The sequence below is a fragment of the Coccinella septempunctata genome, chromosome 3 (genome assembly GCF_907165205.1).
Source record: "Coccinella septempunctata chromosome 3, icCocSept1.1, whole genome shotgun sequence".
Classification (NCBI taxonomy): domain Eukaryota; kingdom Metazoa; phylum Arthropoda; class Insecta; order Coleoptera; family Coccinellidae; genus Coccinella; species Coccinella septempunctata.
This window is the reverse complement of record NC_058191.1, coordinates 2,168,310-2,186,620: the sequence shown is the minus strand read 5'-3', so window position 1 is coordinate 2,186,620 and position 18,311 is coordinate 2,168,310. Positions and strand designations below refer to the sequence as shown.

The 18,311-nt window shown below is 34.8% G+C and overlaps 1 protein-coding gene across 5 annotated transcripts in view; it reads right to left on the bottom strand.

The window, feature by feature from the left end:
- Positions 1 to 3,618: 3,618 nt before the first annotated feature.
- LOC123310223 (fasciclin-2) overlaps positions 3,619 to 18,311 on the bottom strand; it is a 405,219-nt gene continuing 390,526 nt past the window's right edge. For 2 of the 5 annotated variants that reach the window (XM_044893671.1, XM_044893673.1), the window contains exons 8-12: positions 17,051 to 17,349; positions 14,511 to 14,694; positions 7,755 to 7,950; positions 5,548 to 5,655; positions 3,619 to 4,670 (exon numbers count right to left, since the gene is read on the bottom strand). In XM_044893671.1, coding sequence (XP_044749606.1) covers positions 4,544 to 4,670; positions 5,548 to 5,655; positions 7,755 to 7,950; positions 14,511 to 14,694; positions 17,051 to 17,349 — 914 coding nt within the window. In that variant the 3' untranslated portion in view covers positions 3,619 to 4,543. Of the gene's footprint in view, positions 4,671 to 5,547; positions 5,656 to 7,754; positions 7,951 to 10,571; positions 12,797 to 14,510; positions 14,695 to 17,050; positions 17,350 to 18,311 lie in introns of those variants that run through there. The other 3 variants (XM_044893672.1, XM_044893674.1, XM_044893675.1) reach the window with 3 other exon arrangements.

The window sequence follows — 18,311 nt, the reverse complement described above, 5'->3', positions numbered from 1 at the left end:
AGGGCCTGTTCCGATATTGCTGGTTTTACTGGCCAGCAATCGAATAACAATAGAACTCGAACGACTGGGCCAATAGGCATCGTCTCTGAAATACTGACAGTACTGTTCAGGAATATCGGAACAGACGGAGAATATAGTTACAGACCGTCCAAAGTCGAGTATACAAGACCTCGCAAAAGCTCTTTAACAGCGAATTCTTTTATATGAAAATATATCGTTGTCAAGTATTAATTGTTATTGAAGATTGAAGCTAATGATATGGTATCTGTCTGAAAGAAGATGCCGAACCGGAAGAGCGTAAAAGAAAATTGAAAGTTTGAGTGAAAAAACGAGAACACGACTACTTCAAAATCTCCTTGAAACGATTAAATCGGCTGGGCTACAAAAATGCAGCTTCACCAGTAAGGAAAAAGGAATTCTTCGGTTATTGTTGAAGAATTTTGAATGAAACTCGAATTGAAGAAGCTAAAAAAAATCAGAAATCTCAGTTTGGAATATCGAATGACCAGACTTTGGCTTGATTGACGGGAATCTATCATAGTACTGCAGAATCACTACGTTCATTACGTACGAAGACAAACACACATTTTTACATACGTTTATGGATATTTTATTATTTTTTTTCGAATATGATGATATATGGCTGCCTGTGAAAAAATAGCCGCAAGTTAGGTCTGCCATCTGTTAAAATAGCGAGATATCCGAAATAAAGTGAAAGAGATGGCGCGCAACGCCACTTGTTACTTAGATGAGGATAGTGGATGCCGGCCGTGTGAGTATTTAAAGCCATTGCGCATGCGTCGATAGATAGGGTTCTTAGCCGGCGGCTCAAACAATAGTAGGAACGACTACATTTACAAAATTATAATTACGTAATGAAGATTATCAGTGTATTACATTTTCTAGTCCAAGTCCGATTCCTCACTACTTTCACAATCGCATTTGTCACTGTGGTCGACGTTTTTTTCATCATCTGAAAATGTGTTAGCTCAATTACATAATACATTTTCAACTTGTATCGGAGTTGAACTTCCCAGAAACTATGTTGGTTCCAGGACACCATCTAGAAGAAGCCAAACATTTATTTTCCGCACTAAACTTCAAACAGTGGTACTTAGTAGCATGTGGGTTGAAACAAACCCTTTGATTTTTTTATGAATTTTTCATTATTCTTTTTTGCCGCATACATCTTGTTGAACATGATAAATCGTCCAGTGTCTTTTGAATGAACTGTGGTGAGACTTACCATTTTTTTTTAAAATTGTTCTTATGTTTTTATTTTAATGTATTTGGACCTTATTCTTATTAGAATCTATTATATGCATTGCGCCCGAAATCTCAATATTCGTATAGCGCCCGACGAAGGGTGAATACATAAATAATATCAACAACGTTGTGTACAACGAGCTCCAACACGTGGTTATCAAAGATTATAATCTTTGGTGGTTATAATATAAGAATAATGGAGCTGCACTGTTGAGAACCCAAAGAGTCCTTTCACACCACGGGTTTTCACCGTCGAGTTTTTACCGGAAAACAACCGAATGAAAAAAAATATTCATCGGGTTTTATCCGTACGGTGGGCACATCCAGCTCTAGAATCTTGTGGCGATAAGCGCCGCCCAAAGTGCAATCCGGTTGTTTTCCAGTGCGAAACTAAACTAGAACACTTGTGAAAGATCCCATTATATCAGTAGATATAATTCGGAACATCGGGTAAGAACCCGATGGTGCGAAAGGAGTCTAACTCTCTCTTACTTTATTTCGGATATCTCGCTATTTTAACAGATGGCAGACCTAACTTGTGGCTATTTTTTCACAGGCAGCCATACATCATTCTATTCGAAAAAAAATTAACTTCAATTTGATATCCAAAACATCCGTGTACGTCATGAACGTAGAAATAAGTACATCGAAATGTTACCTGCTTACACCTGGCTGCGGGGTAGTTGCGGCCGAGTGTGCAACGGCAGCCATGGATTTTAGTATTCTTTACATGCATTGCTATGATGTGGATGATATTTTATTTCAAAACGGAGTGAACGAAATTTCTCTTGGAATATTGATTAACATTAATTTAATTGAAATTACTTGCGGCCACTTTTGACAGGCTGCGGTGTTATCAGTGTACTCTCCTATCCCTAAACGTATGTAAAAATGTGTTTGTCTCTGTACGTAATGAACGTATAGTAATTCTGCAGTCGGATCTTAGACTATCAATTTATTCAAATAAAGATATTCTTAAGGATCTGACTGAACTAATAAATCTGATGGAGTACCCAATAATCTCAATGACCAATGATCTCAGACTTCTTTATGTCAGTTCGTCGTTTTTTGTTTGATGGCATTGTAACAAATGTTTATTAAATTCTTGTTGTAAATATGCGAGATATATTTTTGGGCAATTTTTCTTCTATTTTTCTCGAATAAATGTCTAAATTTCTTGTTTGTGATTTTTTGATTACCCAGTACCTATTCATTTCACCACCCAATGACACTCAAAATCACGAATACAATAATTTTGTGAAAATATGCCAATTTTCGAAGGTCGCGAAAAAATGCTACAGATGACTGAAGCATCATTGGTATTTAACGTCGTGTAAGACTGTGTGCACAGCTTTGAACAAGGAAAAAACAGTAGTGACACGTTTGAAAAAACTTCGTGAATGATTTAGACGAATTTTGCTGTAGAGTTTTGGAACTTTTTCAATTATTTCCACACTTGTGTCTTAAGTATTATCTTCGATTCGTTTCTTTGCTGAGATATAATTATAGATTGATTTTTGTAGAACTCCAAAATACAAGAAAACAAGAATGCATTCAAGCAAAGATTGTGCACATAACCAAAACTTTGTCCATAACCTAACAGATTACCTTTTCCTTCTTGACATTTGCCAACGAAACATGTTAATTGTCACAAGAAGTAGTAACAAAGATCCTCTTTGGTAGTAATACCAACATAAATTTCAACCAATCAGCAATCGAGGTTATGAAAATCTTTTTTTCTCTTTAACAGTAAACTCTAGAAAGCTCGGTAGAATTTCATGATTCTATTTGATCATTGCGGAAAGAATGAAGTAGGTTTCGTTAGGAAGCAATCATTCCCCGTTGGTAGACCTTTTAGACCTTTTTCTAGGTTGGCCAACATGTAGGGAACTCCTCCATTTAAGTATTATTTGTCAGTGCATATGAACTATCAAAATTGAACATTTTATGAAAAATCGCCCAATTTACCGAACGGGTCAATATTCTGAACGAACGCATATGGTTTCGTTGATTCAGTCATCACAAGATGAACTGTTTGTAGTTTGATCTATTTTATCAATGATTCTTCCAACTGCATCAGCATTTATGAAGTTTTGTATAGATTTTCGAAGGTGAATCACTTATGAACAGAAGGTAGTCAAAAAAAGAACCACCTAAAAACCCTGTACTAAAATTTCCATAATTTTTTGTCCCTGTCGTTAAAAATACACAGTTTTTTGAATATGTACATATTCAGTTGGTACTTTTCCGATCTGTATTTGGTTTTTTAGTTTGATTTGATTCAATTTTAACCTCGAATCAATACATTTTGATTACTTTCACTTCAGGTCAATGAATTGAGTAGGTACTTAATACTGAAAAAAAATTTATTCGATATCAAAAGCTACAAATATAATAAATACAGTTTTGAAATTATAAACTTTGGTACCTTAGCTCTATATCGAAAAACAAAATTTATACAAGCCTATTTAACAGTAATATTCATATTGGACAAAAATCAGTGAGATATTACACAAAATACATCATTATTGAGAAAGGCTATTTGTTCTACTGAATGACTTATTTATTCATATACAAATGCATTAATATAGATTTTTTTATTTAACCTTAGAGTGATTAAGATTAACTGAACATTCAGTCAATGGAAGAGAACTCAACTTTGAAAGAGAATAAAAGCTGGATATCGAATCATTACGAAAAAAATCGATCGGCTTCAAAAATTCTTCCACAATACGATGATTCGTTACCAAATAAATTTCAGAAACTTTTTATAATCTGATCTGTTGAAGCTACGGCTATTTTTTTTCATGGTGAATAAGGCTATAATTAATGTCTTATTTTACCCAGTCTTCGATGATAAGTACAACGAAATATTAATGCTGAATGCACATGGTATATAAACTAACTATACATAAACATTTATCTATACATTTTAATACCTAAAACTAAACATTAACAGAAGATAAGAGCTACCTTTAGTTTCATACTATTACAGGCATGTTGAGTTTATATTCATTTCACAGAAATAACATAGTGATAATAAAATCAACAGTAAGCAAAATGTTGAAATTCGCTGTGCTAAAAAAATTTTCGGTTTTAGTTTTTTCTTCAATTTAATGAGCCAGAAAACAAGAGTTTATCGAAAACTGCTAATCGTTCATGAAGAATTTGGCACTTTCGTTCAACATTTTTTTTTTGTACAGGTTCTTCGGCACTTTTCATTTCAGCAGCACATTTGAATCGCCGAAAAACATTGAAAGAGACTTGTCTGACTGACTTAGACTGCAGAATGTTTTCCAGTTATAGTTCCCGGTTTTGTATACACTTTACCGCCTTCGTATTCCACCGATAATTGGGTCTCTCCATTTGTCTGGTTGCTGCTCTTCAAAGGTTCGGTTTCCTCCCTGTAAGGAGCATGAGATTTGAACGCCTTTTTATACAATATTATGTGAAAGAATCATGCAATTGGAATGTTTTCAGTTACGCAAAAAGTTGACTGCTGATGGGCCAACTAAATAACACCATCCTTACCGAATGGTAAGGTTCTTCCAAAATACTTCAGTCCATTGTTATTTGAGGAGGACTTCATCCTCGCAGAATGATTCAGGCTTTTGAAACGTTTAAATAGACTCTAGAAAATCATAGGAAGTGCTTACCCTTTTTTTCTCTTGAAAAAGCGATGAAAAAGATTTCAAAGAAGACTGAATGGTAAAATTCAGCTATAACTATGAATTATTCACGGTACTAACTAACAATCAGCTGAATTTCTTGGAAGTTTTTTGGATAAAAGAATAAATTAAATATGTGCCTACTATAATTTTACTACACCGTGCAAAGTTCGGTAATATACAAAAAAAAAATAAATTCTAAATTGATGTATCGAGCATAAAAACTACACATCAACAACGAAAAGTATTCATTTCTTTTTCTAATCACACTCATTCATGCAGTAGATATACAGAAGGTTCTCAAAGGCGACAATGTACATGCAAAAATGTTTTGATAATGTTGCTCCTCATTTCAAGGAGAAAGTCAGCACAAATCAAAGGTATATTTATACCCGTACTCTGTTTCTTGAGAAAATATGGTGTTTGGTAATACCAGGAGGCTTAGCCTGTCTTGCCTCTTCATACAGCTGAGAACCAAAATTCATAATGTACCTAGTTCTCATAAACATTCTGAAATTAATCTTTCGTGTATTTCAAAACATGCAGAGTAGGCTAGAGAGAAAATTTCATCAATTAAAAGCATGCCACGTGACATATGGATGCTCTTTCTTACGTGGGTGTGGGTATCAATTTGACCGGCATGGGCAAGTTGAGGCTGTTTGGATGTGCCGGTGCTGCTTTGTAACTGCAATAAGGCAGGGGAAAACGCCAACTGTATAAACTAAAATTCAATCTAATCAAGGGACTAAGTTGTGTGTCACCAATTGTAGTGTGAGACAAGTCCATAAACAAAAACGCCACAAAAGCATGTGATAAAATGTCCACACCTGTGAGAAAGCTCTCAAATTAACACGGTTTCTGGAAGACCAATATGTTCAAAAGCCAGGCATCAAATATGATCATTGATGTCAATGAAATATTTCAAAGGTCGATAGAAGACATTGGCTGTAACTTCTTCGATAAATGATTACACGTCACAAATAAATATCACGTTAAATATTCAACTAATCAAAAATTTAATTCTGTTGGTGTGGACATTTCAATTGTGAGTGTACTTTCAGTGCTGAACAGCTTCACCCAACTCAGTAGTTGCGTGTTAGGATGTGCAGTCATTACTGCGCTGAAGAAGTATGGTTTCCGATTGAAAATCATTTCCTGAACAGCATAGTTGTACTTCAGTGGTTACGTCATTATATTGTATTTTTTACAAATTATCATTCCTTTGATTTCCCGAAGACAATCACCTTCACCATGAATTTTCCTGTTATATATCCAGTGATTTTAGATACTAAATAAATCAATTCAAGCTATATCCAACATTCGTATAAAAAAACAGATATTGAGTTTTTCTTATACAGGGTATCCAGGTAAAAACTGTACATACTCTTACCAGAGATAGAGTTGGACTAGCTGGTTACGGATTGACTATAAAAATTAATTTCTGGAATTCCCTAGAAAGCTACAGGGTGATTTTCCAACTCCATGGAAATACTTAGACCATCATAATATCCAAACTTATTGACGGATATTATTGAAACTTGGGAGGTTATTGACACATGCTAAGGTCAAGTCAGAAAGATATCAATTATTTCATTATTCCAGGGCCGGACTCATTAATCTTCATTTGAAGTGTTCAGGGTAAAAAAAAAACTTTGTGTTTAGAATTTCAAATACAAATTGATTCGCTTTTTAGGAAGAAGCTAAATTATGCTTAAATTTTTGGTATCACTCAAAGTTGTCACATCAACAAGTATTTTTTTATTAATTTTTGAATTTGGATAAAGTTCGAAAAATTGAATTTTCCACCATGAAGAGAACTGAAAATCTCATGTTTGAATATAAAATGCTTCAGAGCTTTAATAAGCCCTTCAATAACGAAACAATAACAAATGAAAAAAACTAAAATACAGTAAAGAGTACCTAATAAAAATAAAAATAGGAACGAATGAATTGCTGAGTCAACGATATTTCAAAAGTGGTTCGAAACGAAAACCATTAGCTTACATACAGTTCTCTTGCCGAATTTTCAAATTGGATACAGCCCTTCGAATTATATCGCCATTATTTCCTAAAATATCGTAACAGTTGATTATTCTGTTCATCAGCTGGTCTCTTGACTGGAAGAAGTGTAACTTTGGTCTATATCATTGTTGTCGAACACCCGGTATACATAAGAATAATTTTAAAATATGCTTCTGTATACCCTATACACATCATCATTTTTTTTTTTTCAAAATACCTTTATTTACTCCCTCAAAGTGAAATCCGCGTCTGTATATCAACAAATTTTTATAGTCTTCTTCACCTTCATTGACTTTTTTAAGAAAATTTATTATTTATTTTCGACCTGCACAAGATGACTTAGCCCTGTTTAGGTAAATAAATTGCAATTTTCGAACTTTATCCAAATTAAGAAATTCATAAAAAAATAATTGTTGATGTGACAACTTTGAGCGATACCAAAAATTGAAGCATAATTTAGCTTCTTTCTAAAGAGCGAATCGATTATTTGTAATTCGAAATACAAAGTAGAAGTTTCAATAATATCCGTCAATAAGTTTGGATTTTATGATGGTCTAAGTATTTCCATGAAGTTGGAAAATCACCCTGTAGCTTTCTAGGGAAATCCGGAAATTAATTTTTTATAGTCAATCCGTAATCAGCTAGTCCAACTCTATCTCTGGTATGGGAGTATGTACAGTTACTCCCCGGACACCCTGTATACTTTTACTATAACTCAATGACTAACTAACCAATTTAAACAATTCTGTTCCAACACCCGAAAATACCCCCGTTTCCTACAATCGAAATTTCTATTACCTTCCCAATTTTTGATCCTCATCATCATGCTTCGAGCCACCTCGGTAACACAGTGTTGCCAATATACCGGTCCTGTTAACGCAGAAGCAGGCTATATCAACAACCAGAAGGACCAGAACAATGGCAGCAAGAACTATACCGATTATGGCACCACTAGAAATTGTAGGGCTTTCCACTGGAACAAGAGGATCCATACCTACAGAAAAAAACCCTTTATTATTCACACACCTTACTGGATGGAAAAAGAGGAAGACTAATTAACTAAGGATTTAGTTTGTTAGTTGAACGGTAACTTTATGGAAGTGTGCTTTGTTGTTCGAAGATGATCCTAAAGTACCTAGGTAATTTTTGAGACCACACCTAATTTTCGAACTAGAACGTATACTTCTATATGGAAACTCGAAAAGTTGTTCTCGTAATTTTGATAATTGATCAATACGATACCAAAATTATGAAATTAACTCATCAAGTTAAATGGTTATGTTTATGGAGAATAAACGGCGAGTATGAGTTTACTCATTCAATTTATACACTAGAAGATATACAGGGTGCAAAGATGAGTTTCCATTTTAAACAGAAGGTATTATCAAAATGAACCATTTCACGAAAACAGCCCATAACTGTTTCAAATCGAATAAATTATCATTTGTCGAACATTAATTCGATTTCAATGAAATATGGACTTCGGAACTCCTTCAGCCAGTAGTCCAATAGAAAGTGATGCTGATATTATCGCTAATGTGTTTTTACCTGATTCTCATTGAGACTGCGCTGACGCCGCTGACATCAAATTATAATGGTGATAATTCTGATAATTTCCTAGTGATTTAGACTAATTTCATTAAGGAGTTTTTGAATTGATTGAATTTTTTTTTACTATGGTGTTTTCGGATGTTTCTCTCTGTCAGGAGATAAAAATAAAACGAAAAATCACAGTTACAAGTAAGTTACAAGTAAGAGAGAAAAGTGCGGTCATCCATTTCCATTCCTTTTCATGTCTTGAAGAGTCTCGATTTCACTTTATGGACATGGCTTTCTGTTAATGTGGGTAACTCGTTATGCAGGATTGTATTAGGCTCTATTTTGTCGATGATTTATTTTGAGGACTTCTTTATTATTCTGTTAATAATGGACTCACCTTCAAACACCCTGTATACCATTGTTTTTGGGAAAAGAAAGGGTTACTGTTAGTGATCTGAGACAATTCCAACCATCAGGCAGCCTTTCAAAGCCTCTGTGTCATGAACTATATTCATTCAGTGACATAAAAATCGAACACCAAAAAAGGATGAATGATTTTTCAACTTGTCAGAAACATTGAACAACATGGTTCAGTAATGAAAAAAGGCTCATTATTTAAACATATCGAAATATTTAAAATTTCACTATTCAAATAGCGAAAGACAAAAAAAATATTCATTTTTCAGCGAGCCATGAACCAGCAAAGTAACCCTAATATCCCGCTTGTAATCACAACGCTTGCTAGCTGAGCTATATTAAGTTGTATACAGGATGTTTTTTCGACAGTGATTGAAACTAGTCAAAATAAACCATTTCACTTAAAATAGCCTGTATAAAATCATTCGAGAAATTTGTTGTATTGCCAAGCGTGCAAGAGATAAACAGTGTTGAAGAATTGCGACTCTGTAATCAAAGTATTGAAATTGGTTGTAACATTTTTGCAACCATATTTTTACTCCACTCTCTTGATTGGATGGCAAGACACAGTGCAGACATCGAATTTTTGGTGACAACTTTGAGCAATTTTTGTGAATAAGTAGTTAGAGCAATTTGATTGAACATACCTACTAACTAATAAAAACCACACGGTCATCACAAGATAAGGTGTTTTGGTGAAATGGTTTATTCTGCCGGTTTTTGTTGAAAAGACACACCGTTAACACCATGTATATGTATATAGAGCTAGAAAAGCGTGATATGTGTATTCTGCTAACTTTTCGAATAGTTTGTGTCAATTTTGATCTACACCTCCCTTGGTGTTCAAAACCTTCATTCTCTAGTCAAAATTTGTATTATCCAAGAATTCAATCTACCAGACTTACGAAAAGGATGGTTTCGTTCGTAAATACCATCTTCAGATCTAGGTGGACAATCTTCACGAACATTATACTAACACGAACTTTTTTGATTATTCAAAGAAATTATGAGTCCAGGAATATTAAAGTCGTCCCAATATCTATAATAACCCATTTCTGAACAAATTGATCATTGTCAGACGGGAATATACAGTGTGATGTTCATGTTGTAGAATGTTGATGCTGTTCTATATGAAATCTAATCTATACTAATTCTATAACATATCATGCCGGTTAAATAAATCTGCAGCGCTCAAATAACGAACCAATATTCGGACTTGTTGAGAAAAATATGGGTTCACTGAGGGGAATGTTACGTATGATCCGTTCTTATTGTGTTGGAGTTCTGAGTGAAACGGTGTTGGATTAGTGATATTAAAAAAAAATAACAGAAAATACAGCATGCTCAGAGAATCTAAAAAGCAGGTTTTGCTACTTCTGTTAGCATTTTATTGGGGTTCTATAGATAAAAAGATAGATAGAAGACAAAAATCCACGAGCTGAGTGAAGAAATATGATTTCCATAAATCTCGAAAATTTACGGAAAATCTTCATCTTTTTATCATAGAACCAGAAAGGTCTATCTCTACGTACATTTTTAGGTTGTTTGTTCCTTTCAGTCGTATTTTCTCAAAGAAGCTCACTCTAAGCAACACTTTTACATCACTTCACAAAAGCAATCACTGATTATAACTTTCAGAGTGAAAGAAAAGATCTTAAGTTATCTGTTGAATAATTTAATTAACTTCAGGTTGACATTTCAACTGTTTTATTTATACAATGGTTCCTTAACTTAAAGTATCCACATATTGAGTTCATGTTCAGGACATAACAGTAACCATTTATCAAAACAACCCTTACACTTACACAGATATGTAGATTGAAGTTCTGAATATTCATGAATTTTTCGATTGAGCAATACTTCGAAAATTATAAAACGAAATGAATCTCTTTTTGATGGATAGTTTTGAATAATTCGATGAATTTGTGCATGCATGGAATCAATGGTGATTTCTACAATCATTACCTTCAACAATTTCTATTATTTAGGACGCGTAAGTATGAAAGTTGTTTGCAACAACACATAATTAAACATGCGACTCAATTCATGCTCACTGTACATACCTATACAATTAAGAAATTGAAACAAAATTCTACTACCTGAAATGCATAATAGTATTCCATACACGCGAAATGGAAAACTAAAAAACTACAAAAAGGTCGGAATTCAATTATGAATTTTGTTAGAATTCCTAGAGTCTATCATAATATGATCACAATGGTGACTGAAACGAAGTCCTACGAAAATATGTTAGTGGGTAAGTTAAGTATACAAAACAAACGCATAGTAGTTCATCATCCAACCATGCCGATTCTTTCATGAAATACTTATACACGACTCAATTTCCATTACTAATAATAAATCTAATCTATGCACTAATATATTGATAAAATTATGTCATATCTAGGTGAAAAACTTAACTTTTTAACTTTTTTTCCTAATATTAACACTCTTCACATAAATATGTAAAAATCTCAGTCAGAGCACGACCTGGTGCATTTTTGACACAAACAACAGTTAAATTTTCAAAATGCATTCATAATTTGTCAACAAGGATTAAACACTTGGTTAGCAATTGTTTAAGATTAAGAATTTCTGATCACTTTCGACAGAAATTCATCAACTCCATTAGCTGGTTGAACACAAATTCTTCCAACACTACCCTTTTTTATGCTTTTCAGTTCATTTCGTGAACATCCATTGAAATTACCATCTTCATATTACAAAATCGCTGAACGGACATGCATGCCAGTTCGAACAGGAAATTATATCTAAAATTGCCAGCTTGTACTTGTAATTTCCAGTTCAAACAGAAAATACTACATAACGTCAGTTCAAACTCAAAATTATAATTTTTTTTTCTGCATGCTGCTCTGCGCTTTCTTATCATGTCAACGAAATAATGATCAGAGCATTGTAACATATCGGGGTAGGGTTCGCAAAATTAAATACTTTGCCATTTACGCATAAGGGTAAAAGTTGGAGGAAATTATATGTAAACCTAATCAATATGATCCGAAAAACATCAACATGCATTTTCAAATATTAACGAATCGTTGAACACAATTAACAACAAATTCAAAAATAAAGATCAAAAAATTATGCCAGTTAAGTAACACCGAAAAAAAAAGCAACATAGAAATTCGTAAGCCAATAAAAACGGATTCATCACATAACAGCTGCCCCATGGATCACTCGTGCAGATTAAGCATTTAATTCGATCATAACGTCAAACATGCGGTTAATAAGTCTCAAAAATTATCATGCAAATCTGCAATAAACTCAACCGGATATGCTTTTGGAAAACTCAAATTAATAGATATTACGGATCTCAAAATCAGGGTGGAAATAATTCCGATTTAAAGGCACTGAATGGTTTCAAACTTCATAATCGTTAAAATGGCGTAGTTGAGTGAATTGACTGAATGAATTCTGTTATCATCAGAAGGTTGCAGAAATTCGTATTTATTATGTTTTAGATATCTCTTATCCAATTGAATATCGATGAATACGAAAGCGAAGAATTTGGCGAGAAAAATAGATAAGATTCATGCAAATTAATGGAAGATAATCATTTCCCCTTCAACTAACGTTTGTACGATAGTAGAGAAACTAACATGCTCAACAGGTAACTTGCAGATCTGCATATGCTTCAAAGTTTCATCAACAAATGCATCCTAGTTATTTACACCGATCATTAATTAAAAAAAAGTTCAGAACACACAATTTAACCCCTGTATTCGAATTTGCCACTATCCAGATTACTTATTTCAAGCACCATTTCAGTGAGTTTGTACGCAACACTATCAACAATGTCAATGCCATCTCCAGGGGAATAAGGGAATTACTTGTACATCCCGAACTGTAAGTCGATGGCACCCCACCTAGAGTGGATGGAAGGGTTAAGAGTTACTGCTGAGATAACACCACAGGGTCCATTTCGGAGAGAACTCGGATTGAGTTGTCTCCGAAATTGATTAGTAATAGCATTAATTGGTTAGATAAGACTACTAAATTCTTCGATGACCAAAAACTTATGTACTGAGTATAATTAAGAATCTGGTTGCCATATTGGTACCTATATGATTTGTTAGTGTTTTATCTTGATATACCTTAAGCAAGGTTGGTTGAAAAAATGAACAATAGAAACCATAGATTCTATTCTACAACTTTGAGTCAAATGACTCGAAGTTGTAGCAAAAATTTGCTATATTGTTGAGTGGCGGGGAAAATGTATATTATTAATTAAACTTTAGATACTTTAGATGTTTCAATTCGAAAAGGGAGCTTTATATTATAACACTTAACTGTATTTTGTATGATTTTTTTCTGGGAAATTTCAAATCAGCTTCAATCAGCTGACAGAAAGGCAAATAACCTCATTCATCCAACTGTCAAAATCGCAAAGTGACATCTCTTGTCGTTTCAAAAAATTTCTCAATTATGATTAGTTTTGAATCATACCTTATGAGTTTTTTTTTATTCGTTATTTGTGTTATACTATATCAGTAGTATTAACTCTTAATAAAACTCAATGACTACATATACTAAACATGGTGACATAAGACATAATGACCACAAGCCTCATATAATAAAGTGACATGGCGCAAGCATAGAGTTTGAAAAAAAATTATATTCAAATGGCCTGCCTTCGAAAAATCAGAGGGATGTGATCTTCTTCGATCTGTATTAAGATAATTATGATCATCACTTCAAGGACTTCAAGTGGCAGGCACGACCAAATGATTCAGCATCCTTTTTTCACATTTTTGAAGCGCTGCAAATTGAGAACGCTGCGCTACCATGGTGATAGAGAATCTTTTTGTGTACTTTCTCGTTGTTTTTCACCTTGAAATTCAGGTCTACCTTGCGAACATTCAATATGACATTTCACTCCATAATAATTAGTTTTACAAGACATAGGTCTGGATGTCTGTAGCATCTTTTTGAGATGATCAGTCCAAACAACGATGATTTTCTAGTTCTTTCTAATTTTGACAATTTTGAAGCGCTGCCAATTGGCAACGCGGGCTTCCTATGGTGGCAGTCGTGGTGCTTCATGTTCCGCATTGATATTAATAATTTTTCCCGTACGAACAAATCATATATAAATGTTGGCACCCAGCTCCTTAACTTGTTGGGATAATGGGTGAAAATGTGATGTTATGTCACCACTTCCAGTTATATTAAGATTATAGGGAAGATTGGATGGATGAAAAATTGGCAAACTAGCAAAATGGAATTGTAAATTGTAAATATGAATTCCATTCTGAAATATTCAGTTAGTAACGGTACCAGAATTGGTGATGTATTGAAATATCCCACTCAGTACAAGTGTTGATGACATCATTGAAGAATTGTTGGAAATGCCCGAAATTAGTACAATTTCAACATAAATTGAAACATGGAGAACCAGAATTAACTTAAACGCGATGTGAATAAACTCTATAAGATCAAACTTAAATCAGAAATACAAAAAACGCGCAAACAAAACTGAAAGACAAACCAAATCGAGAACGGCTCTATCGGAACCGCCTGCTACGTCGAGGTTTTGACTTTGAGCGACCTCGTTGGAATTGTATCGATAAAAGTTCTCACCTCTGGCAGTTTTTATTCTGATCTGCGCCGGCGAACTGGCCCCTATTGCGTTCTGGGCCCTCAACTCTACCTTGTACGTGGTGTCGGCGAACAGGTTCGTCAATTCGTAGTGGGTGTATTGAACGGACTGTTCGATTTCTTCGCTGCAGTCGCTGTCCCGCCATTCTCCGTTAATTTTTTCAGTCTGGAATGGAAATTTATTATAATATGATTGCAGGGATTTAAACTGCTCCACAAGAGTTAGGGATATCGTATTGAATCGTTTTTAAAAGTATGTAATCTTCGAGAAAATCGCTGCAAAATCATTCAAAACTCAATAACAACTTGAATCGATCCAATAAAAATCAGTCGCCTTTTTTCTGTAGTTTGGTTCTTTGCGTATGCTTCATGAATATTCTTATTTTGAAATGAAGTCAGATTATCAACGGCTTCAATTTGAAACGAGTTTTCTGGAAATGCCAAGACGTAAATTAACAAACCTTTTAGGGCTTTCACTCCCAATCTCTGAAACAAAATCAATTAAAAATGAAATCAACGATTTGCTCCTGCGTGAATTCTTGCACTAATTTGTCAGGAGCAAATTAACTAGAAAAAATTGTTGCCTGACAATGAACTCAAAATAAATAACGTTGAAATTATAATTCTTCGTAACGTTTCGGAGTCTATATCAGACTCCTTCATCAGACGAAAAAATCTACTTTTGAAAATCTTCTGGAATTGTCGCTTTTTGTCTGACATTAATTGTCAACACACAGAAACAGAGACTGCACAGAAACGTTGATTCATTTAATTTTGAAATTACCGGATGACAGTTCCTTCTTTAATAAATTGATCCAAATATGATCTATTCCTACCGAACAATTTGCCAAATTATTATTATTTTGAGTTCATTGTCAGGCAACAATTTTTTCTAGTTAATTTGCTCCTGACAAATTAGTGCAAGAATTCACGCAGGAGCAAATCGTTGATTTCATTTTTAATTGATTTTGTTTCAGAGATTGGGAGTGAAAGCCCTAAAAGGTTTGTGAAGAGATGCAAAATCCTCCCAAAATAAATTTCAATCGATATCGTAAATTAACAAACGCTGAGGCTAATAGGGCTATCGGAATGCTACAGGGTGGCCTAACTCAGGTTGTTGTAGCGGAAAGGCTCTAAGTCAGCCTAAATGTGATATCTCGACTTTGGAATAGGTTCAGGGAGACAGGTTCCGTGTTGGAAAGACCAAGGCTTAGTGGACGACGAAAAACAACATCTGCTCAGGATCGTTTCATCACCGTTTCGGCGAGAAGAAACCCTACATCTATACGTGTAGAATGCTACGGAATACTCTTCAAAATGCAGATGGGGTCCAAGTTTCCATCGAAACCATCAGACGACGTTTGAGAGAGTTGAATCTAGGTTCTAGACGTCCATTAAGAGGAGATCCATTAACACGAGACCATAAGCGTCAAAGACTGGAATGTGCAAGGCAACATATCAATTGGAACGATCAATGGCGTAGTGTCCTTTTCACTGATGAATCCAGATATGGACGATTTTCAGATTCTCAAAGAATAAGGGTATGGACAATCCCACGCATACCCCGTAATCGTCGGTATATCCAAGAAGTCCATCCATTCCGAGAGTGTAGTGTTATGGTATGGGCCGGGATATGTTTCAACGGGCGCACAGATCTACACATCTGTCCTGGAAATATGACCGCCTTACACTATAGGGAGCATGTCATTGACAATGTTGTGCCAAATTTAAACGCTGCTATTGGTGAAACTTTTCAATTTCTAGACGATAACGCTAGACCGCACCGTGCAGCCATAGTTGAGAATACGCGCGAGGAGTTTGGTATTCCACATTTACCAATGCCTCCGCACTCACCAGATTTGAATTGCATAGAAAATGCATGGGATATGCTCCAAAGAAGATTAGATAATCATCAACCTACCCCAGAATCCTTAAATGATCTGGACCAAATTCTTCAAGAAATGTTCAACAACCTCGTGTGTAGTATGCAAGATGTCAAGCTGTTATTGATGCCCGTGGGGGCCATACATTGTATTGATAGTTTTAAAATGCTTGAATTCTCTGGGAATAAAATTTCGTTATTTTACTCGATTTTTTTTAACCACCCTGTATACGCTGCAGACCTACAGGCTAAAATTAATTTGTGACTTGAAATTATATTAATATGAATTTTCATCACAAAAATCTTATTTTACCTATATTTTTTTGCAACTTAAGTCAATATCCCTAACTCATGTGGAGCAGTTTATTTCTGGTTATTGTTACATCCCCAATGACTCCTTAGCGTTCAGGAGGTTTCTTGCGATTTGGCAACAATGTTTGAATTTGATAGTTAATTGACAACTGCACTTTTCGATTTCAGGCTAAGTCTCTGAAGGAAAAATCCCCCCAAGGGTTGCGTATGGTTCAACAGGCAGCAAAATTCTGTTTTTTTTTTAATGTTGCCGTCTATAAGCAGATTAGTGTGATTATGAGGCTATTTTTCCGATCTTTGGTGTTCAACAGTTGGAAGAATTACTCACCTTACAATACCTAATGATGTACCGAATGATAGGATCACCGTTGCTGTTAGGGACGTTCCACCTGATGTCGTAGCGATCAGCGTAAGGGCTCACTGCAATCATGTCCTGTCTGCTGCTGGTGTTGTCATCGATTATACTGTGCGCTGGTAGAAGAATCTTGGGCTCGGCGGGTTCGGATCTTCTCGGCATGGAGATGGTCTCGGTGTTACTCCATTGACCCATGCCGACGTCATTGCGAGCGGCGAACCGGAATTGATAGGTTACCTCGGGGAGTAGGTCTTCCAGTATGTAAGGCGCTCCTGAAAAAAGACGGATTTAAGAATGAATATTTACAGCAAACAGGAATGTCGACAACCCCTGTCGACTAATCTCGGCCAGAAGACAAAAGACAAAAAATGTTACACTGCATTCACATTTATTTTAGCAGTCGGTTGGCCATGAAATAATTTTCTCAAGTTTTTGTAACTAGAACGGAGTAAGGTTGGCACTTATGAAATGTAAATGTCATAACGACGTTGCCACAACTTATATCAATTAATATTACGAAAATGCCGCATGTAATTGAAGAGACAGGGTTTCAGGAAGTGCTATTTATAATTCAGGTCCGCTCATTCAAATAGTTATACCCTGATATTCTAAAATCCACAATAAGTCAGACAGTAGCGAACATATTCAATTCAAGAGAATTTATATAACGTTTCATCTGAATCTAAACGACTTATATTTCAGCTGAATATTTCCACAATCAGAAATATTGTAAATGAAGAGGATGACGAAGAATTTCCTTCTTTTGGGAGACCCAAAAAAGTGGTGACTTTTGAGAATTTTATATTTGAGTGAAGTAATGTGAAATGTTTACTACAGGATTTTCGGTTAATTTCATCGTAGAATAAGTTCCCGCGAATTGATTTTTCTATTTTTCATTTGACTTGTCCTATACACTGTAAATGTCTTAAGGTACCAATAAATACCTAATTATTATTATTATATCAATGCATTAAGATGAACAGCCACAAATACGCGCCAGTTGTCCTGCTAATTGTTTATTCATGTGAAATTTTTGTTCAAAGGTGAAGTTCATCTTGACTTGAAACTTCCTTTAATTCCTTTTACTTATATTGATGCAAGATGATTTTTTCTTGAAGAATTTAACATTCTTGTAATTATCTGTTAATTCCTTCGGGAGATACCCATTCCCAACCACTGCATCATATGAATTTCATGATCGGGTTGATATTTTTGGAATCTACAACTGATGTAA